Source organism: Panthera uncia, chromosome B4 (genome assembly GCF_023721935.1).
Source record: "Panthera uncia isolate 11264 chromosome B4, Puncia_PCG_1.0, whole genome shotgun sequence".
In the NCBI taxonomy this organism is placed as follows: Eukaryota; Metazoa; Chordata; class Mammalia; order Carnivora; family Felidae; genus Panthera; species Panthera uncia.
This window is the reverse complement of record NC_064809.1, coordinates 128,316,701-128,338,923: the sequence shown is the minus strand read 5'-3', so window position 1 is coordinate 128,338,923 and position 22,223 is coordinate 128,316,701. Positions and strand designations below refer to the sequence as shown.

Sequence of the window (22,223 nt, the reverse complement as noted above, 5' to 3'; positions counted from 1 at the left end):
AGCTGGCACTCCACAGTGCCAGCCGCAGGGCTGTTCCTACAGGGAACAGTAAGGATCCCTAGGCAAAGATGGGGACAGACGAGGGGCACCCGGGAGAGCAGGCCTGTCACCCGCCCTGACAGGCCCACAGCCTGGGCTGGGCACCAGGCCTCAGGGAAGACAGTCACATGGGGGCGGAGGGTATAGCCATCCCGGGAAAGCGGGAAGGCAGAAGGAGGAGACCCTTGGTGAGGGAATGACAGGAGGGGTCCCCATCCCAAGTGGGAACAGGGCTCCATCTGTGATGAAAAGCAGAACTCCTATCTTAGGGCCGCGGGCCCACCCGCCAGGGCGGACCCTGATGTCCTTCCTTTGACATCTCTGCCTCAGGCCTCTCCCCGCACCACCCCCACCAGCAACTCTCTCTCTCTCTCTCTCTCTCTCTCTCTCTCTCTCTCTCTCTCGCATTCCTCTGGGAGCTGATCAGGGCTTGAATGACACCCCAGATGACTCTTTGCTATTAATTCCCACACACAGAATGGGCTCCTTGTTCTCCTCTCCCGGAGGAATAGCCGTGGCCAAAGCCATCCCAAGAGTTCCTGACTTAACCCTTCTCCCGGCTGCTCCCCCGCGTGTCCCCACACCCAGGGCCACGGGGCCGGCGGGAGGCGGGATGCAGAGAGGGAGTCTGGGAAAAACAGGGACGCCTCCGGCCCAGAGGTCCTGGAATGAAATCCCCAGAACAGGCCAGTAGGACCACCCAATCTCCCCAGGGATCCTGACCCTAACTCCTCGCCTGAGGCTCTCAGCCCGGCCCTGGTGGCCAGAAGGCCTCACGACCCAAGTGTGGGAGGCCCAGTGCCTTTGGCCTCGCCAGGGCCGGCCTGATGCCTCTGGACCCCAGGGAGGCCCCTTCACGGGGCAGCTGGCAGGCTCAGCCCTCGGCCCTGCCTTGGCCCTGAGGGGGTTAACAGGACTGGAGGCAGGACGCCACCTGACAAGGCAGGTCACTGACAGAGACAAGAGGTGCGTGGCCTTTTGAGCCTTTTGAGTCTGGAGACGGAGGAGGAGCTGGTCTATTGAGTCAAAGTACACCCTGTCTTCTTCGCCTGTCCCCACCCCTCCAGCGTGGACAATGGGAGCCAGAAGAGCCTCAGAGGTGATCGAGGCCAGTCACTCCCTGCTCAGATGGGGAAACTGAGGCCCAGACCGCGTGGCCTCCGTCCCTCCACAAGGTAGTGGCACTCAAGTCAGGACTCAAGTCCCTAGCTTCTAAATCGAGACCCTTTCTCCTTCTCTATCCCCTCCATTCCCACTTTCCCCCCTCTCCCTGCCACTGACCCTCTTCTGCACGCCTGCTGTGTGACCTCGAGCGCCATCACCTTGGCTCTCTGGGGGGTGGAAAGCTCGTGCGTGAAGGGGGCATAAACACCTGCTCTACAGTCAGGTCAGGGCCTCTTGCCCCAGAACAAGGTACAAATCCCCGCTGCAGCTCAGTGAGGACCACCCCAGAAAGACGTGAACCCATCCTGCCACCTCTGCCTCCCTCCGTCCCCCCCAGACAGGGCTGTGGGAGGGTGGGGAGGCAGGGAATAGGAAGAGGGGGTCGAGGTGCTGGGCACAGGCCCCAGGGAGCAGCAGGGCGGCCAGTGCATGGAGGTGGCCAGGGCCAGGCGGCCTGGGGAGCGGCAAGCGGAAACGTGGCCTGGAGCCAGGCCGGCAGGACCTAGAAGGTCAGGGCGGGCGGCCCGGGGCCCTGAGACCCAAGGGCCGCTCTGCACTTGTGTGCACACGTCTTGGTTCCTCTAAGTTGTCACCTCTGACATCTCCCTCGTTTTCCTGGGGCCCTCCGCCCCCTGGCAGCCTCCCCAGATTTCCAGGTAGATGGGGCCAGGGCAGGTGAAGGATGGCCAGGGGAGTGGGGGGAGGGAGGGGCAGAAAAGAGGAGGAAGAGAAAGCAATGGAGACAGAGGAGGAAATCAAGGCCGAGAATAAGACTAGAGGGAGAGACAGGCGTGGAAAAAAGAGAGTAAGCAAAGTCTGGAGGAAGACGAGGGGAAGGGAGGAGGAAGGGGGCCCTCCCAGGTTCCCCTGAAGCTCTGGCAGGTCCCCGCAACCCCCGCCCAGCCCCTGATCCCTGCGAACACCGCGCTCAGCGGAAGGACCACGGGGCTCGGCGCACAGCAGGGAGGAGGGCACCACAGAAGCCCAGAGGGACAGCCTGGCCTGGGGGGGTGGGCATTGTGAGACTGGGGAGGGGGGACCCAGAGACCATCTATTCCCCTAGTTCCCCCACCAGCTGTACCACAATCACATGGGGCTTTTAAACAGAGATTCCCCAGGGTGCCCGGGGGGCTCCATCGGTTAAGGGCCCCACTCTTGGTTTCAGCTCGGGTCATGATCTCACGGTGTCATGAGTTCAAGCCCCACGTCGGGCTCTGTTGGCAACTCGAAGCCTGCTTGGGACTCTCTCTCTCTCTCTCTCTTTCTCCCTTGTCCCCTCCCCCACCTGTGCTGTCTCTGTCTCTCTCTAAATAAACAAATGAACTTAAAAATAAAAACAGAGTCCCACCTAAGACTATGACTTGGAATGGGACCTGGGAATCTGTATTTACAACTAGCTCTCCCATGAGCTGGCAGCGACACGTGGCCCAGATGTGGGCCATGCGGACAGATGAGGGGGACGCTGATGGCCACACAACAATCCCCTACAAGGCCAAGCCTCGCAATGAGGCCCCCCAGGTCCTAGCCCCGGGGGCTGCAGGGTGTGGGTCCCGCAAGGTGCCAGGCACGCGGGAAGGGCTTAAGGGGACAGTGCCCCCTTCCTTTCCCTCTGTCTCTCTAGCCTCAAGGCCAGGGCCCAGCTTTTCAGGGGCTGCCAGGTCAGTCGCCATCCTGAGGCCCAGAAAATGAACGGGGAAGAGGAAGGCGTTGGGCCAGAATAGGATTTCTGTCCCCCCTTCCCCCGCCCCGGTCCCCCTAGTGCCAAGGCCTGGGGCTGCGAGCTCTAGCCAGAGATGGGGGCGGAGGGCGGGGCAGGAGGGAGGAGGGGAAGACCCCCTTGCTTCCTGCCCCCCCCCCACCTCTTTCCCTTGGCCTCCTCGGACTCGGGGCTGGGTCCCCTGGGGCGATGGTGTCTGAAGCTGACAGATCTGCCCCTGTCCTTCCTGCCTGCTGGGGGAAGGGGTGGAGCTGGCTGAGGAGCTGGCTGAGATCCCCCTTCCCTAGGTCCTCAGGGGCTTGGCGACTCACTGAACCCAGCCCGTCCCTCCAGCAGCCCCAGTTGCAGGAGAAGGAAGAACCCGGACTGGGAATCAGGCCACCTGCCTCTCCTGCCTCCATCCCGTGAGAGACCTTGGACCAGTCTCCTCCCTCTAACCCTCAGACCCAGCCTCCTTCCTTGCTCTCTTCACCTCTCCAGGCCTCCCACCCCTTCCTCTACCGGCCCTTTCCCTTCATTCATTCATTCATTCGTTCATTCGCCCATTCGTTCATCGGGCACTCAGCCGATCGCCAGGGATTCCCAGAGGTGACATCCTTGTGGGAAGACCATGAATAACTAATCTCACAATAAACACAACATCGTAAATTGCAGGGAGTGCTATAAAGGAAAAGGCCGGACTGCTGTCTGCGAATAACCGACTCTGGAGAATCAGGAGGTGTCTCTAGATACGGCCTTTAGGCTGAGCCCCCAGGAGGAGCCAAGCGGGGCGACGGTGGACGCGTGTCCACTGGAGGGAGGACATTTGCGGGCGCTCGGCAGCCGCTCTGGCTAGAGTTTCGGGACGAGCGTGGGGCGAGGACACGAGGGCAAGGCTGAAGGTCCGGGATTTGGATCCTAAGAACCGTGAGCAGGAAATACTTACCTGATCCGTCTGTGATCGGAAGTATTATTTCCCTACATGCACGGGTGTCTGCCCCATCTGTGTGCTTTAGGCCAAATAAGCAAACAGCTGACTGTGGCGTGAACTTGTGGGGCTGATGGGGATGGTGTGACCAGGCCTGGGGAGAGGAGAGTAGCACAGGGCGTCCGGCAGGTTCTCTGCCTGGTCAGGGGGGTTCGACAAGCGCTGATGGGGTGCCGGCTGTACGCATGTCCAGGCCCTGAGCAGCTGCCCCCAGGGAGATAAAACCAGATCGGGGCCTTTTCCTATTATAGAACGCCCAACCCCCTGCTAGGAAATCTGAAAGAGCCCCCAGGGATCTGAGGCCAGCTCTCTCACTGTGCAGAGGAAGGGACACGCACGCCCAGAGAGGGCCACCGATTGCCCCCAGGTCACACAGCAAGAGTCTGGACCCTCGGCAGGGCTGGGAGCAGCAACTCCCACTGCACCTGCCAAAGCGGAGATTGTTCCACCCCGGGTTCTGGCCCCAAACGGGAGACGTTCAAACTCTCTGACTTCTCAACCTGCCACCCGGTAGGGAGGCAAGACAGACAAAATCCCTACGTCCGGCAGCCTCGCGGATACATTACACTTTCTGCTTGAACCAGAGCTCCTGGACACGTGAGCACACCCCCAGGGTTGTGCCTGAGTCCCTTGCTTTCATCGCGGTTAAGTACGTCTCCTCCCCCTAGAAAGGGAAGAGGTTTCCCTGAGCGTATTATCTCCAAGGCATTATCATACCCAATACGGTAGGCATCCGACCTGAAAAACGCTGGACACCAACCAGCCGATGAAAGAAGGTCATGACCGTGTCTGCCTTTTGTCTCAGGCACCGTGCAAGGTCTTTGCTATTTCTCATTGGGTTATTTTGTTTGTTTTGTTTTCATCTTTGCGACATTCCCAGGAAGCGAGAATCGGTATCCTCCCCCGATGGAGGAAGACATTGGTTACAGAGATGCGTACGTGGCCCAATCCCACAGCAGATTAGTGGGGCACGACTAGATTTGAACCCTGGCCTCTCTGGCTCCAGATCTCAAGTTCATCACTCAGTTCCCTTGTCATTGTAAAGTGACATCCGTGGGGCGCCTGCGACTTCGGCTCAGGTCATGATCTCGCGGTTCGTGAGTTCGAGCCCCGCGTCGGCTCTGTGCTGACAGCTCGGAGCCTGGAACCTGCTTCGGATTCTGTGTCTCCTTTTCTCTCTGGCCCTCCCCTGCTCGCACACTCTCTCTCTCAAAAATAAACACTGAAATAAGTAAATAAAGTGACATCCTCAAGGGATAAAGTAACCTTGTGGAGAGGCCCCTTTGGGCTCATGCAAACACTGAAATCCCCCTGGATCACCCTGTTTTCACTTTCAGAGGACAGAGGGGAACTTTGCAAGAGCAGAGACGCGTTCACAATACCAAGCTCAAATGGGTGACCGTGCCTTCCTTCACGCCCAGCCCGGTCCCCTGTCCCTCGGTATCCATAGCCCCGGTCCCTGGTAATGCCCTGGATGACGGAGCGAAATGACAGGGGAGCGGGCATGGGCAGACAGTCACCTCCGAAACTGGGCAATCTGGACAAGCCGCTGCCCAAGTGACGGAAGCTCAAAGACCCTCGTTAGCCCACGTGGCCCACCTTGCTCTGACAGTAACAGCCCCCTCCGGGTCAATCCCAGGGTCCCCGCTGAAAAAAAAGCCACACTCGGCCCTCCCCCACCCTTCCTTTCTTTCCTCCACCTTCCCCACTCCGCTCCCGTCATCCTCACTCGTGTTTGTGCCTTGTTGCCCTAATACGGATGGGTGACCCAACTCCCTGCTCATTGACAAGCTCCCCGATGACAAGCTGAGCATTCACAGACAGCAGAGCCTGGCCTAGGGGGTGGCTGGTCGGGAAACCCGGGGCACAAAGTCATGGCAGAGAGGTCATGTTCCAAGACCAAACGGCCATGTGGCCTCAGCCAGTCCCAGCCAATCCCTTCCCTTTCTGCTCTTGCTCAGTGGGATGATGATCCTCCCCGTGTTGCCTCCCGTGGCCAGGGGCTGATGGGAGAATGTCCAGGAACAGCAACAGCACTTGGATGGGAAAAGAAGCAATGACTCCTATCAAACCCAAGGTCAACGGACAGCCATCCTCCCAGGGCGGGTCCCTGGATGCTGATAACAATACCTGCCATTTACTGAGCCCTGTAACGTGCCAGGCACTACCCTAAATGCTTACATACATCATCCGGTTTAGCCCTCCCCACACCACCGAGACCCAGAGATGTTAAAGTCGTTTGCCACAGACACACAGCTAATCAGCGGGGGTGCGGGGATTCAAACCCGGAGCCCGTCTGACTCAAGAGCACCACGTGTGGCTGCCGGCGTAAGTTCAGCTACCGGGAGTCGTTCATTCATTTGTATCACTGTGGGCCTTCCACGTGCCAGGCGTCGTGGTCCACACCCCAGCAGGGACAGTGTCCTGCTGGAAAGGTGAGAGAGGCCGGGGCCAGGCCAACAGGCAAGGTATCCGGAGCAAAGGCTTGGCCTGCTGGGGCCTGGGCCATGGGGCGGGGGGTGGGGAGAGTGCACATGGCTGAGGGGTCGGGGATAAGTATTTTAAGCAAAGACCCACTTCTTAACTGCAGAACTTAGAGCTCTTGACCCCCCTACCAGGCCCTGCGTCTCTAAAAAGAGGACGTGGAAATCAGTGCTTGTTTGCACACCAAACGGTCCTTTCAGGAAACGCCGATCCGGGTCTGAGGCACACTAAGTCGTGGAAACATTGGGTCACGGGTTGGCCTCTTGTTTTGAAATACAATTCATGGGCTATCAAATCTGGAAACGCCCTCCGTGAAAACCTAGCCTGCCCCTCATTTTATGGATGGGGAAACTGAGGCCAGGAGAGGGCAGAGGTGGCCGAAGCAACAAAGGGCCTCCATAGCCCGTGTGGGACTTGAGCCCAGCCCTCGGGGGTCCTCGTCGCCCGCACAGCCGTGGAGGCTCTCGGCTGTGCCAAGGAGCCAGGTTTGCGTGTAGGCCTCTCCCATCAAACTCTGAGCTCCCGTGCCCCCTACAGAGAGTACGTTCTCGAAAGTTCACCTTAGCCTGAGAGATTCAGGGCAGACACCAGGAAGGGCTTTCTAGCAGCTAGCTGGGTCTGGAGGACAGGAACAAGCAGTCCCTTTCTTGGAAGGCTACTGAGAAGAGGGCAGAAGCCAGTCGGTCCCCTCCAGCCTATCTCTTCCTCCTCGGAACCCTGACAGCCACTCAACTCAAGAAAGACTCCCTGAGGTCATGCTGGGCCTTGGGGAAGGGGGCGGCCTGCGAGCAGGAGCAGTGACAGGGAGTGCAGAGAAAGTGCGAAGGCCCTTCGGGTCGGAGGGGGTGGGTGGGAGGAGGCCGGGGAGGCCACAACTGGCCTGTGGCCGCACCTGGGGCCTAGTGGCAGGAGTGCAGAGTGGTCAGAGGCCGGGCTCAGGAGGTAAACCGCAGGTACCAGCACATTCCCTCCCATCACTAGCTGGGTGAGGTCGGGCCTGTCAATGAACCTCCTGTGCCTCAGTTTCCTTCCCCCAAGGAGAATACCAAAAGCGTCTACTCCCTGGGTTGCCGAGACAACAGAAGCGCTCAGAGCTGGACTGGCCCCAGGGAGGCCCGGGCAGGGTGGGCACAGGGTAGGGGAGGCCCACCCCCCCCCCACCCCCCGTGGAGCTTACCATGCACCCCCCTGGTCTGACGCTGGGGTTCAAAGGGCAGATTATAAACTCCTAAAGGCAAGTAAGTCCACAGGGGCAGCTCAGCGAACACCCGTGCACTTGAACTGACGCGAGCACGGCCCCCTCCTCCCAGCACATAAATCGCTACGGCACACCAAACACAAACACTGAGCTAGGCACGCGCGTGCACGTTTGTATCGTTATTCAATTCTCCCATCCTCTTGGGGACGCAGCGACGTATAATATCAGCATTTTGCACAGGCGAAGACCGAGGCCTGAGAAGTCAACTGGCATAAATTGCCCAAGGCCACGTGGATGCTAATGGCAGGACTTCCTGACTCCAAGTCCGGTGCTCCTTCCACGCCACTCCAAACCGAGAACAACATCGCCTGTCCAGAGGTGGTGGGAGCATAAAAAATGCTCGAGGGAGCTCCCATACTCCTCATGCACTCACCCAGACAGAATAAGCTTCTGAACCGACTCGCGGCCATACCCTTGACCCCTGACCTGTGACCCCCTGAGCCCTCCCTCTCCCCAGTGCGTAGCTCCTCCCCTGCCACATCCCCCAACTCCCCACCCAGCCCAGTGGGACTGCACTTCTGGCCTCTAGCTCTGGGGTCCAGAGCCCTGGCTCCCTCCCCTCTCCCTGGAGATTTCAGGCTCTGCAGGGGGTCACGACAGCCTTAGGGTTCCAGAGACCCAGTGAAGGACAGCAAGGGTCAGGGAGTTCGCAAAGCAAACACGTCTGGATTCCCCACCCCTGATTCGGAATTAGCCAGTCTGGGGTGAGATCCAGGCTTCTGTATTATTATTGTTGTTTTTTTTTTTAAATTTCACACATGATTCTAAAGTTCAGCGAGAATTAGGACCAATTCTCTAGACAACTGCCTGGGAGCTGGTCAGAAAGGCAGACTCTCAGGTCCCATCCCAGACCTGAAGGATGGGAGCCTCCGGACCAAGCAGGTGCCTAAAGGTGGTAGAGTGCTTTCCCCAGTGTCCCCTCTTCTGGTCCTCAGTCGGGAAGGGTCTCATGCCCACCTGGGGAAACTGAGGCCGGAGCAGAGCCTCGACCTGACTGGCACCACCCCTCGCCCCTGCACAGCCCCTGCCCCACCAAAGGGCAGATCTCGCCTGAATCTCCACCATTACACTCGCAGGGCGGGCCCCTCTCTGTTGGGGACAGAGGGCAGGCCACAGAGCCCACCGGCCACCACACCTCAGTGAGGACAGGCGGGCTCGATGGGGGTGTGGCTGTTCTGCCAGGGGCAGAGGCCAGGGGTCTTCATCCAGGATCCCTACCCCCTCTCCAAACTCCCTGCTCTCCAGGGATGGCCACGGGGCCTTTGCCCTCTGCTGGGAAAGCTGGGCCCCTGGGGCCTGGGATGGGATGGAGGGGGTCCCAGTTGCCAGCACAGGGGTCGTCACAGCAGGGGGGGTCCCCCCAGGCCCACAGCTATGGGCACCCTTCCCTGCACCCCTGTAGGCCCACCTGCCTCACCCAGCACCTCTCGGCAGAAAGCCCGAGCACAGCACTGAGGAAACAGGAGGAGAGGGGGAGAGAGACAGAGAGACAGAGGGAGACAGAGGGAGGGGGAGAGAGAGGCCCCCTCTGTCCAGTGTGGCTCCTCAGTAGACCCAGAGCGCCCACTGCTACCCCACCCCCATCCTGGCACAGATGGGCCACAGAGAGTGAGGGAGGAGGCGGGGAGCCGGAGAGGGGCGCTGTGGGACCCCACACCCGGCTTTCTACCCTGGGCCCTCTCCCGCCACAGCCACCCCTCCCGCCCCAGGGGGTCTCAGGCCAAATGGCAGACGCGGGAAGCAGGGAAGTCCTTCCCTCTTAGAGGAGGAACCGAGGACGGAAGGATGAGTGGGGACCCACCGGGATCGAGAGATGCCGGGCAGGCGGGCAGCGGGCAGCCAGCAGCGAGTGTCGGAGACTGCTGCGGGCAGCTGGACGTGACCGGCTGGATGAGCGTCCCTCCGTCCCTCTGTCCATCCAGGGCGGCTCCTCTCTGGGCGGTTCTGAGGCCGGGCGGGCGCTGTTAAAAAGCTTTTTATGTGTGTGTGTGTTAATCACATGATTGCCGTTCACCTGTATTTCGAACAAAGACAGCTCACTGTTTCAAGGCCCCGAACAAGAGTCTGGGCACAGGGAAGAGAAGGGAGGCGGGGGGAGGAGGGTTGGCAGCGCTGGGGGTGGCGTCGAGGAAAACTGGGGGGAGATTGTCCAAGGCCGGCAAGCGAGAGAAAGAGAAAACCCTTATCAAACTCCTAATTCACTGGGCTCCGAGGCCCCAGACACACTGGCCCGATTGTCTGGCTGGTTGTGTGTGCGAGCATGTGTGTGTGTGTGTGTGTGTGTGTGTGTGTGTGTGTGTTCCAATGTCCGCTCCCCCCACCCCCAACATGCCTTTGCCTCGTGTGACTACCTCATTGTGTCCCATTACCCACCCCCCCCCACCCCCTTGGCCTTTCCCAAGCATGAGGCCTTGCCTAGACCCCCTTTGCAGCCCCACTCCAGACAAGACTCCCTTGGGGTGGGCCTAGGGCCTGGCCCAGCCACTGAGCTCAGAACTGCACGTGGCCGCCAGCATGGCCCGGGCTCTATCCGCCGCTCCATGTATACCCACACCTCTGCCTCGACACTCACCCTTTGAGAAGAGAGAGGGGCTGTGGCCTTCGGGGGAGGGACCTAGGAAAGAGGAGAGGAACAGGAGCCTTGGGTGATGGGCCGGAAGGAAAGTAAAAGGAGGGAGGTCACCCCACTGGGGAGGTGGCTGGGGACAGAAGTGGACAGAGAGGCGGGAGAGGGAGGCAGGGCACCTCCCCGCCCTTCGGGCGTGGGGTGGAGGGGTGGGGGACTAACCGGGGGCCGAGACACCCCCCCCCCCCAAACACACACCAAGAGAGCATGAACTCCAGCGAGGAGGGAGTTGGGGCCCAGGAAGTGGGGCCCCAGACGCCTTTCAGACCTACTTGGAGTGGACCCCCAGCCCAGCCCCCTGGCCAGCCTCCTGGGAACTTGAGTCCTGCCTCTGTACCTGAGCCAGCCCGGCCCTTACATGTGCTGGGTGTCTGGTGAGAAGGGCCCAGGGGTGGAGCAGGGGCCTCTGCCCTGGGCAGGGGGTGGGGGTGGGGGGCCCAGCTGCCCTACCTCACCAGGTATGGGCCTGCATGCTCTGTCTCTTGCCATATGAGCTGAGGCAGAGGGCAGCCTAGGCAGGGGCGGGAGGCAGGTGAGGCAGGCTGAGAAGCCGCGTCTGGCCGCCGTAGGCACTCTCCGTGTAAGATGTCTTAAAGGAAGCGACACGGGCCAGCCGAGTTCACACGTCGACAGAAAGTTCACCGGCGTTCTCACGCAGCCCCCATCCTTTGCCACCTGCCCATCCCACTGCCTGAGGTGGAGGCTGGGGGTCCCGGTTGGCAGAGGGTAAGGGGTCCTGCAAGCAATCGGTTCTGACCCTGCCCACCTACATCCCTTGGCTTTCCTGGCCTGACCACCCCCCGTTCCTCCATCTCCCTAAGTCCAGGCCCCAAGACGGGCCTGGGACAGCAGCGCCTGGAGCTGGGGTGGGGGGGCCTGGCGGAGGAGCCCTGAGTGTTGGGGATGAAGGACAGCGCTGGAGGCTCCACCTTCTGCCCTTCCCTCCCTCCCCTCCCCCTCCCCCTCTCCCCCTCCTTCCTTCCCAGCCCTCCGCAGCAGCTCAGTGCTCAGTCAGTCTCAGGCTGTCCGGCCAGGGTGGTTGGTGGTGAGGATTCAGGCTCCGTCCTGACGAGGCCGCGGCCTGAGGCTCAGGGCCCCCCAGCCCCTCCCTCCCAGCCCACCAGCGTCACCCCCCAGCCCCGAGCTGGACCGCACACCTTGGGACACGGTTTTCCACTTCCTAAGGACGAGCCCCAGACTGGAGGAGAGGTCCGAGGAGGTGAGTGAGTGCACAGCCCGCTCCTCCGCTCCTGCCTTCCTGGGCCCGGGCCTGGGCCCCTGCGGGGTCGGGCTGGGTGGGGAGTGACTGACATCCGTATCTGCCCCCCACCCGGCTCCTCTAGACTCCATCGGGGGGCAGGCAGAAGGCAAGCCGGAAAGGTGAGAGAAAAGGTGGGAAATTCCAGGAGCCAGGATTAGAGCAGAATAAAGAGTCCGTTTTTCTTCCTTTCCATCAACAAACCTCCACCCAAAAGGAGGTTTAAAAAAACCCAAACCCACCCACACCAAGAGACGGTTGGGACCAGGTGGTGGGAAGGCGAGGAGGGCGGGCGCTAGGAGGCCGAGCCCGGGGCTGGCATGTGCGCGGGCCCCAGGGGCTCCGGCGGGTGCAGGGGGAGCAGGGCGGGCGCCACCTCGGGGCTGTGCCCGCGTCGCGTCTCGGGGCCGCCGTCGGGGCTGCGCGTCCCGCCGCTCCATCGCTCCCTCCTTCCCGTCCAGGTGGGCGTTGGACTCTTCGCCAGGACCCCGGCGGCGGGCCCCGGGGAGGCGGCCGAGGCGGCGGCGGCCGGGGGCGACATGGCGGAGGAGCAGGACCTGTCCGAGGTGGAGCTGAGCCCCGTGGGCTCCGAGGAGCCCCGCTGCCTGTCCCCAGGGAGCGCGCCCTCGCTGGGGCCCGACGGCGGCGGCGGCGGCGGCGGCGGCGGCGGCGGCGGCGGATCGGGCCTGCGAGCCAGCCCGGGGCCCGGCGAGCTGGGCAAGGTCAAGAAGGAGCAGCAGGACGGCGAGGCGGACGATGACAAGTTCCCCGTGTGCATCCGCGAGGCGGTCAGCCAGGTGCTGAGCGGCTACGACTGGACGCTGGTGCCCATGCCCGTGCGCGTCAACGGCGCCAGCAAGAGCAAACCGCACGTCAAGCGGCCCATGAACGCCTTCATGGTGTGGGCGCAGGCGGCGCGCAGGAAGCTGGCCGACCAGTACCCGCACCTGCACAACGCCGAGCTCAGCAAGACGCTGGGCAAGCTGTGGAGGTGAGCGCCCTCGACTCGCCTCCGGGGAGCTCCCGCGGGCCCCCTGGCTGCGGGTGGATTCAGGCTGGACGGGCACTGCCCGGGCCCCGCTCCCGGTGGGGGGGTGGGGGGGTGGGGGGAGCCACCGCTTTGATGGGCCTGGAAGACCAGGTGTGGGCTTCGGGCCCGCCCTTCCCCCACGACTACCCCCTTGGGGTGGCGCTGGCTTAGAACCCTTGCGGCCTAGGCACGGCTCCCCACCTGGGGCAGCGGGCTAGAGGGCGCCCCCTCGTGGCTGGAATTCTGTCGGGTGGCGGGCGCAGCGTCTGCGCTTCTCCCTGGGGGAGTGAAGGCCAGGGGGAGGGAAGGATCCCGAGCGGCCCACACCAAAGGCCTTCACTCATGGCTTTCCCGCAGGCACAGCACACTCAGCGGTGCCACGGCCACCAGTCCCAGTGGTCAGGGGGATGCCCGAGGAATGCTTGGGGAAAGAGCCGAAGGCCTGGCTGGAGAGGCAGGGAAACTGAGGCAGCCAGCTGGAGCATGAGGGGGCAGCTCAAGAAAACAAGGAATTCGGACAGGAGTCTTTGAAAGAGTGAGGGACGAAGAACCACCAAGGATCTGTCACTGCAGGATCCCGTCCCGTCCCAGCTACCTTCACGGTGCCTTCCTAATCCTCTCCTCCTTCAGGCTGGGGAGGGGAGGAGGGGGGGGCTCTTCATTCCCTAGGAAAGGGGACACACAGAAAGAAGTCTCCCCTCCCACCTTGTCCCAGAGCTGCCAGGCCTGCCTCTCCCTCCCTCCCTCCCCCCCTCCCTCTCCCAGTCCCGCCGCCATCTTCTTCTCCAGGGCCCCACCCAGCATTGAGTAACCTCCTACCCCTTCAGCCCCAGAGCTGGCGCTGAGAGCCATACCCAGGAGGAAACCCTGGCCCCTTCCTACCCAGGGTCCCTCAGAGTCCCAGGTTCCCTGGGGCCGAACCTCTGGGGAAGAACATGCCCCCCAAGGAGGAAGTCGGGGCCCCCCTCAGCTCAGGTCTGGGGCTCAGCCCGGCCCCTTGGGATATGTTGAGCAGGGCAGCAACCCCCGACCTCAGGCATCCCGGGCAGCTCAGAAAAAGAACAGGGGCTCCGGGAGGTACGAGCCCGCAGAGGCCACCTGATTCCCCACGAGAGACAGGCCCACAAAGGCAACGGGATCGCAAAGGCCGCGTCACAGCTGGTGGCAGAGCAGGGCCAAACCCAGGTCCCCTGATTCTTCATCTGGAGGTCTTCCCCCACACTGTCCTTGGTGACAGTGGCGGGTTACCCCTTCACTCTAAGGTGTGGTCAGGAGTGAGGCGGACAGGCAGAGATGGGGAGGGCAGGAGCGAGGCGCACCTGAGTTTCAGAAAGTCCGGGCTTCTCAGGGGAGCCTGCCTCCCTCCTGCTGCTGCCGTCCCCATGCTGGCCCCAGCATCATGGAAGGGCCTAGAAGGCCAAAGGTTGAAGAGGGCCCCCAAGAGACCGAGAGGGATTCACATCCAGTCCCATGGCCCTGTCCTTGGCCACGTGTTTGCTGACGGCCTGGTAGTCCTTCACCTCCCCGTCTCCGCCCTCGGCGCTCTGTTCATCCTGGGCAGGCAGGCCCTGGGCTTAGTGGCCAGCCTGCTGTGTGGACCCAGAGGCTCCAGCTCTGCCCAAGGTCCATCCGCACCCAGGTAGGGCTCAGCCCGGGGCCAGTTTGGTACAGAGAAGAGCAAATGAGAGCCAGAGAGCCAGGAAGGAGACAGGCAGGCAGACGAGCAGGCCCTGGGGATTGTGAACAGACCACAGCACCGGCCCAGTGATAACATCAAAGCAAGGATGGACCCCCACGTCTCCCTCACCCCTTGCGAAGGATTTAAGACTGGACCTTCCATCGTCCCTGTCCCCGTTCCCCCAGACCAGAGCCCTGGGCTCGGGCTCCCTCAGGAAGACTGGTTTCTGGCCATCATCGATTGGCCTCCAGGGCCACGCTAGGGTCGGGCAATCAGGAAAGCAGGCACTGTTTGCCCAGGACCCAGCCCCAGGGGGCAGGAGGGTGGCTGGACGCTGACAAGGATCCAAGGCCATGCCCACGCCCAGCGGGCTACCAGGATCCTGGCTGAGGGGTCCTGAGAGGCATCTAAAGATGGGCTGGGCTGGGCTGGCCAGTCCCTCCAGGGGCTCCTCCTGGAAGCCCTCCCAGGATCATGACTCCCAGGCCATCAGGAAGGGGGATGGTTAGACAGAACTGGAAAACGGGGGCCCTACACCCGAAAACAGCAAGACATGCAGACAGACCGTGTGGGGTGCTGGAAGTAGGTTGGGGTCAGACACACCAGCGTCCAGGTCCTGGCTCCTAAGTGGCGACGTGAGCTCCGACAGTCGAGCTAACCTTCCGTGCGCGCCTGGGAAAGTCTTGTTAGATACCCATCGCGTGGTGACGGTTGTATATGGGTTGATTTGTCTGGAGAGAATAGAGTCAGGAGACTAGAAAGGGGGTCACAGGCTGGAGCCTCTCCTGACCCCCAAGCCCACAGGCCCCTTCCCTAACAGGAGAGCAGCAGTGAGTGCCCCACTTTGGGAGCCCCCCACCCATTGGCCGGGGTTTCCAGGTTTCCCGGGGTGGGGGAGAACCAGTCTACCCTCCATGTCCTCTATTCCAAACTTTGAACACGTAGAAGACAGAGGCCGGGTGCCAAATGAGGATGGGGTTTGCAGTTAGAGCTGTGGGCACCGCTGGGGACTGGGAGGGGGGCCATGCCCAGTGAGGCTGGTGTTGGGGTCAAGATTAGATTTGAGAGGGTTTACAAGGTGGGGCCGGATGATGGGCCTGGGGTTAGGAGGGAGTGAACAGAATTGAGGTCAGTGTGAGGTTGGGGTTGGAGCCATCTGACAACCGCGTGGGGGTGGGGAGGACTGAAAGTGCGGATTCTGTCAAGGTGAGGGTACTGCTGGGACCCCGCGTGGGAGGCGACCGTGAGCGCGGTACTGGAAGCTTCCCTCTCTTCTGGCCTGTGCCCCCGCTCCGTGCCCCCTGCCATTTTCTTGCTGAGTCACGCCCAGTTGCCAGCTACACAGAGGGCACAAGGAAGAGTTGGGTGGGACAGGAAGCTCAGGGTCCCCAGCCTTTCCGGAGCCTCCGCGCTGGGGTCTTGGGCCTGCTCTGCGCCCTCTAGTACCGCTGTCTCCCCGCCCCCAACACGCACACCCCCTTCGGGCCCGCCCCACCCACTCCGCCGGTCCAGCCTCCCAGGGGCCCCGGCCTGGGGCTGCAGCCCACTCTCTGACCCCTGGGGCGCTGGCCTGGGGTCTCCATCCCATCACTCAGTCGGAGGGACCCTTGGCGAAAGCTGGGCTACGCTAGGCTGGGTGCCGGCAGCCTGGGGGGAGGGGGGCAGCCAGGGAAGCTAAGCCGCACAGGAATGCCGCCACCGGCTAGGAGGTGCCTGGTATGACCACCCCCTCCCATCCTGGGCAGGAGGGCTCGGCTTCTGCTGACGGGGGGAAGAGAGCACCCACTGGGGAGGGGGTGGGCAGCTGGAGAGGCCCTTTGGGCAGAGGGACAGAGCCGCGCCCACAAAGTCCCTCCTGTGTAGGACTCAGGAGTCCGTCCTTTCCCCTCCGCTCCCTCTGCAAGGTACCCTGTCCTGCCCTCCTCACCCTGGGGCATCGGAGCCTTAAACATCACCCCCTCTACCGTCCTCCAGCCCGGGCCCCGAGGCTGGAGCTGGGAGGGCAGGGGCACTGCCTTCAAGGCTTTCCTCCAAGCTTGGTCTCAGACTGGGGAGAGGGTCTGTTTGCCTCTGTCCCAGGGTCTGGGTAGAGAGTCTAGCTTCCTCTACCCTCTGTCACCCCCTGGACAAGGAGATAGGATCTCCCCCAGGATGCAGTGACCCCACAGAGAGGGAAGGGGGCTCACGTCCTGCCCCTTCAGCCGCACCACACTGGAATTCACAAAATGAGCACTCCAGAGTTGAGAGGGCTTACCCCCAGCATTGGCACGGCACCTGTTCCTCAAGGTGCCCACCCTCCCCGCCCCCAGGCCCAGTGCAGAGTGCTTCACGCACACTACCTTGGCCAATCCCACACCCAGGGAGGTAGGCTTTATCATCCTCATTTGATAGGAAGAAACTGAGACTCAGAGAAGTGACAGGAAGCAACGAAGGCTCAGAGAAGTGATTTGTCTGCGGTCACACGCTAGCAGGTAGCAGAGACTGGGCTCTTCCCCCGCACTCTGCTGCTTCCTCCAGCTCCAGGGAGCCCACCCCCTAAGGAGGCAGCCAGTGTTCTACCGGCGGACAGCTTTGATGACGAGAAAGTTTTTCCTTTCCTTGACCTGAGCGAAGCTCTGCGTCCCTCAGATGCTCTATTCCTACCGCTAACTCCATCATCGGGGGGCTGCCAGAAGCAGCAGCCTGATCCCGCTCTCACACCTCTCTCGCACCAAAGCTCCTGGGTTTAGGGACAGAGATCACAGCCTTCTGAGCCTGTGGTTCCTTGGGCCTCACATCTTCCAGACTGTAAATCAAAGAACCGGGCCCTGCCCGCCGGGCTCCCCATCCAGGGACCTCATTTCTTCCAGGGTAGATACTCACTCTGGCCCCTCTGCTGTCTCCCCCAACTGTACTGCCCCAGGCTGCTGAACGAGAGTGACAAGCGCCCCTTCATTGAAGAAGCCGAGCGGCTCCGGATGCAGCACAAAAAGGACCACCCGGACTACAAGTACCAGCCCCGGAGGCGGAAGAATGGGAAGGCGGCCCAGGGGGAGTCAGAGTGTCCCGGCGGCGGCGAGGCCGAGCAGGGCGGGGCCGCCGCCATCCAGGCCCATTACAAGAGCGCCCACCTGGACCACCGGCACCCGGGAGAGGGCTCCCCCATGTCAGACGGGAACCCTGAACACCCCTCAGGTGAGCGCTGGGCTGATGATGAGCTTTGGGTGGGGACAGCCTGGGCGCTGGGGAGGGGCGAAGGCTGGCCGTCGTGAGACTCTGATGACCCACAACCGCCCTGGGCGCTGGGGAGGCTCGCGGCGGCGCTGTGCCGTTCGTTGCCCCAGCTGGGGTGCAGGGGCCCAGAGGGACCTCAGTGGGAGCTGAGGCGCCAGAGGAAGTGGCTGGGCAAGATGGCTCTGGCTGATGGAAGAGGGCGCTGCTGCTGCTGAGCCAAGAGGCCAGTTAAGGAGGCCGGGGAGGCGCGGGGGTGAGTTACAGCAGGGAAAGCAGAGACAGGATGCTTCTGAGAAATGGGAGATCAGATGGAGGCGAGACCCTTGCCTCTTTCCCACCTCTCAGTCTGACGGGGGAGCCACGGCATGGGATGTTGAGATCGTGCCACGGAGGAACAGACATAGGGCCATCTTGTTTCATCTCCATTAGCGCAAGTAAGGCTGACATTAACTGAGCACCTGCTCGGGGTGTACCAGGCACCCCGCTAATTGCCATACTGAGTATTAACTCAGTCACTCCAAACCGTGATTAGGGCAGCCGCGCCGCCTGGGCTCAGAAGCCTGCGTGAGCACAGCTCTACCTTCAGAAGACACACCTGGCGTCCCCCTTTGTGCCCGGCCTGGGAGCAGACACCAGGGGCATCAACAAGAGAAGCCACCACGGTCCCTGGCGGTGGGAGTCCCCACAGTCCAGAGGGAGGGGCAGGGATGAAAACTAATGAGTGAAGAAGACACAAGTGTGCGTGAAGCCAGAGCCTCCCAGAAGGAGGCCGAGTCTGAGCCGCTTGCCGTCATCTCTGTTTTACTGATAAGGCAGTAGGTCAGAGACGGTAGGCGTTTCCCCAGAATCGCACAGTGACAGAGCCAGGATGCAAACCCAGGCGGTGTCTCAAAATCCAGAGCGCTCGGCCGGGCCACGACTTGGCATTGCCTCTGGTCTGAAGTGGTGGGAGAGGGGGGGAGAGACACAGAAATGCCCTCAAGGAGCCCCTGGCCTCGTAGACTGTGGACGTGTTCTCTCTCTGAGGGGATCCCCCACACACATATACTTTACTTCAGAGACTCAGGGACACACACACACACACACACACACACACACACACACACCAGAAGACCCCGAACCAGGTACAGAACCACCACCCCAGGCTATAACTGTGGGCATGGGCTTTTTTTTCTCCAAGGCCCAGCTCAGCTACCCCTCCTCCGTGAGACCTTCCCCAAGTCCCCAGGACAGGTGGGGGTGGGGGTGGGCGTGGCACCTTCCTCTAGTCTCCTGAGCCCTCTGCATACCCTGTAACTTCTGATGCTGCCCTCCACTACTGTGCGCGTCTCTGGATCTCCCCCAAGACTCTGAGCTTAGGAAGAGAGGATCCACTTGATTTACGTTTGTATGCCCTGTGCCTGGCACGCTGCCCCACCCCCCCCCTCCCCGTCCCCCGCCCTAAGCATCGGGTGAATGACAATGTGAGTGAGCAAATAGACATTGGAACAGGGGTGGAGCAAGTCAGCTAGATATCTAAGTGTCCTCCTGATCCAGCAAGAAAAAGCTGCTGGAGGGCTGGGGGCTGCACAGCTGAGCATGGAGTGGGGGGACAGAGCGTGGCTGGTGGGGCAGAGTCGGAGGGAAGGCTTCCTGGAGTGAGGGGCACTTGAGCTGGCTTTGGCAGGAGGGATGGGGCCGGAGGGGACACATGGCTGTTTGGGGGCCAGGGGTGGGGGTGGACGGTGGGGGAGGGGGCCCAGGCAAGCTAGCAAAAGTGAAGCAGTCAAGAGCGATGAGGGCAGGAGAGGTCGGCACCAAGGAGAGCAGCTGGCAGAAGCCAGGCATGCGCAGAAGAGAACAGACAAGTGCAGACCAAGGGCCAGACCCGTCGGGGTCGACAGCGAAGGGGCAGTGGAGCAGGGCGGGGAGCCGACATCAGCCGATATGAGGAAGAACTCCCCAACAGAGAGGGCTTTTCAAAACGCAGCAAGCCTCTCCAGGACATGGGTGACGGAGGGAGCCCCTGCTCTGGGCGGGAGGCAGGACACGCCCCTAAGAATGGGGAATTTCAGACAACTGGAGACCAGCCCTAGACCATTAAATAAGTGAAATGCCAGCTCGGGCTGCCCAAACACGCAGAACCCACGAGGTCACGCAGTGATCGGTCCTCGGCCTCCTGGAGGCAGCTTTTCTGAAGGTGAGCCATCAGGATCCAGAAGACTCTGACCCGGCTTCCCGCTTGCTTTCTGTCTCCCTTCCCCCCAGGCCAGAGCCATGGTCCACCTACCCCTCCGACCACCCCAAAGACAGAGCTGCAGTCGGGCAAGGCAGACCCCAAGCGGGATGGGCGCTCCATGGGGGAGGGCGGGAAGCCTCACATCGACTTCGGCAACGTGGACATCGGTGAGATCAGTCACGAGGTAATGTCCAACATGGAGACCTTTGACGTGGCCGAGTTGGACCAGTACCTGCCACCCAACGGGCACCCGGGCCACGTGGGCGGCTACTCGGCAGCCGGCTACGGGCTGGGCAGCGCCCTGGCTGTGGCCAGTGGACACTCCGCCTGGATCTCCAAGCCACCGGGTGTGGCTCTGCCCACGGTCTCGCCACCCGGTGTGGATGCCAAAGCCCAGGTGAAGACGGAGACCGCGGGGCCCCAGGGCCCCCCGCACTACACCGACCAGCCATCCACCTCGCAGATCGCCTACACCTCCCTCAGCCTGCCCCACTACGGCTCTGCCTTCCCCTCCATCTCCCGCCCCCAGTTTGACTACTCTGACCATCAGCCCTCAGGACCCTATTACGGCCATTCAGGCCAGGCCTCTGGCCTCTATTCGGCCTTCTCTTACATGGGGCCCTCGCAGCGGCCCCTCTACACGGCCATCTCTGACCCCAGCCCCTCAGGGCCCCAGTCCCACAGCCCCACGCACTGGGAGCAGCCAGTATACACGACGCTGTCCCGGCCTTAAAGGGGGCCCTGTCATCACCACCCTGCCCGGCCCCTCTGGGTAGCATGCCCCTTCCCCCAGCCTTTGTGCCCTGTTCCTCGCCCATCTCAGACCTGGTGGTGGGCCATGGAGGAGGGTGCAGAGGCTGACAGCGGAGAGAAGGCTTTCTGTCTGGCTCACTGCCTTTGATGACCCCACCCCGTCCTATCCAGGCTCCAGCCCAGGCAAAGCCCCGGGCTCCTAGGCTGGGCAGAGAAGGAGGTTGATTGTCGCCCCTAGACTGAACGATGAGGGGCCGCACCTTCCCACCCCCCACCCGCCTCCCCGGAATGACCCTCATCCCAGGACCTGAGAAAGACCCACTCTCACCCTCCTCTGGGGGTGGGGGAGGCAGCCGGGGCTGGGCAGGAACCGGAGGCCTTGCCGTACCTTGTGCCCATGTTCGCGCTCTCGTGGAGAATGAGGGGTCTGACATAGCCCTTGCCACTGTGCCTAAGATCAAAGCCACCCAGAGACCTGCATGATGCCTGCAGTGGGCTATGTCCGCCGCCGCTTTGAAAGCCTGGGAGGGGAGGGGTCTCAGAGGGAGGTCTCCTTATCCCCTCAGCGCCCCCTCCCCTTCCGGACACAGGCAGGAGTTGGTACAGAGGCCTCGAGATGCAATTCTGTGCCCACCAAACCCCCTTCTTCGTCTAACGGAGAAAGAGGCCCCGGTCCTCCTCCTCCTCCTCCTCCTCCGCCACAGCCTCCTAGACCTGGAGGCACAGCCCAGGTGAGGAGGCAGGGCCCCAGGCAAGGGTTCAGAGACAATTCACAGAGCCTTCCTCCCAGGCTCCCCGCCGCCTCGCCCCTCACCAGGCTCTGCGGTCCCTGCTCTGTCAGCCCCAACTCCTCAGGCTTCCCAGAGTGCTGTAGCTGCTCAGGCCCCGACCCTCAGCTCCGGGAGGAGACGCGGGGCCCGGCGCCCAGGTGGCTGGGAGCAGGCCGAGGACACTAAACTCCCGACATGTACATTCTGCCCTGGCCTTTTGCCCTATGCTTCCCAGTGGTATCTGAATAAAGTATGTAGCTCTGTCTGCCCCCATCTTCCTGTTCTGCAGCCCCCACAGTCCACATGTAACTCATGACTGCCCCCTTTTATTTATCTCAGTAGCTCCCTCTCCCCTCGCCCCCGTCCTAGGTACTCCAGCCCCTATTAACTCTGCATTAAGCCTTCCACATAATAAAGTTAAAGGTTCCGGTTACCTGCTTGGTGGGCCTGACCTGGCCTGTCTCTTGGTTTCTTATCCCTCAACTGGGCTCCCTCGAATGCTCTCTGGAAGTGGCCTAGGGGTGGAATTCAAAGGACAGATCATCCAAAGGACTCCTCTCTCCCCTGAGAAGGAAGGCGGAGGCCAGGCAGGGTATGGGGACGGCCGGCATCCCCGTGGGCTCAGCGTTGAGTTCGGGGTTGAGGCCTCCACCGGGAGCTCTCCCCCAGCCCAGCTGTGCCCACGCTGCAGGTGGCTCATTTGCCGTTCAGCTGGAACTCAGCAAGAGCACCTTCCAAGGAGCCCCTCTTACTTGCCTGGCAGAGGGGGTGGGAATTTGAAAGAGGGGCGGGGGTCAAACCTGACGTCTGGCTGCCTGCAGCCAGCAGGCCTGTCCTTTAGGATGTGTCGATGGGCCTTCGCTCACCGCGCCCCTCTCTGTGCCCCCTCTCCCCTAACACACACACACACACACACACACACACACACACACACACACACCTTGGTCTACTCCAGGATCAAGCCAAGTCTTCGTGGCAGCTGCCTGCGTCTGGGTATAAACCCAGGATGGCAGACACGCAACCTAATCCTCCAGGGCTCATTTCCCAA

The 22,223-nt window shown here is 61.9% G+C and overlaps 1 protein-coding gene across 1 annotated transcript; it reads left to right on the top strand.

The window, feature by feature from the left end:
* The first annotated feature begins 12,025 nt into the window (after window positions 1-12,025).
* Window positions 12,026-20,817, top strand: SOX10 (SRY-box transcription factor 10). The gene is made up of 3 exons (XM_049626335.1): window positions 12,026-12,504; window positions 17,124-17,395; window positions 19,682-20,817. Exons 1-3 carry the CDS (start codon window positions 12,053-12,055, stop codon window positions 20,383-20,385), a joined length of 1,428 nt encoding a protein of 475 aa, XP_049482292.1. The 5' UTR covers window positions 12,026-12,052; the 3' UTR covers window positions 20,386-20,817.
* The last annotated feature ends 1,406 nt before the right edge of the window (window positions 20,818-22,223 follow it).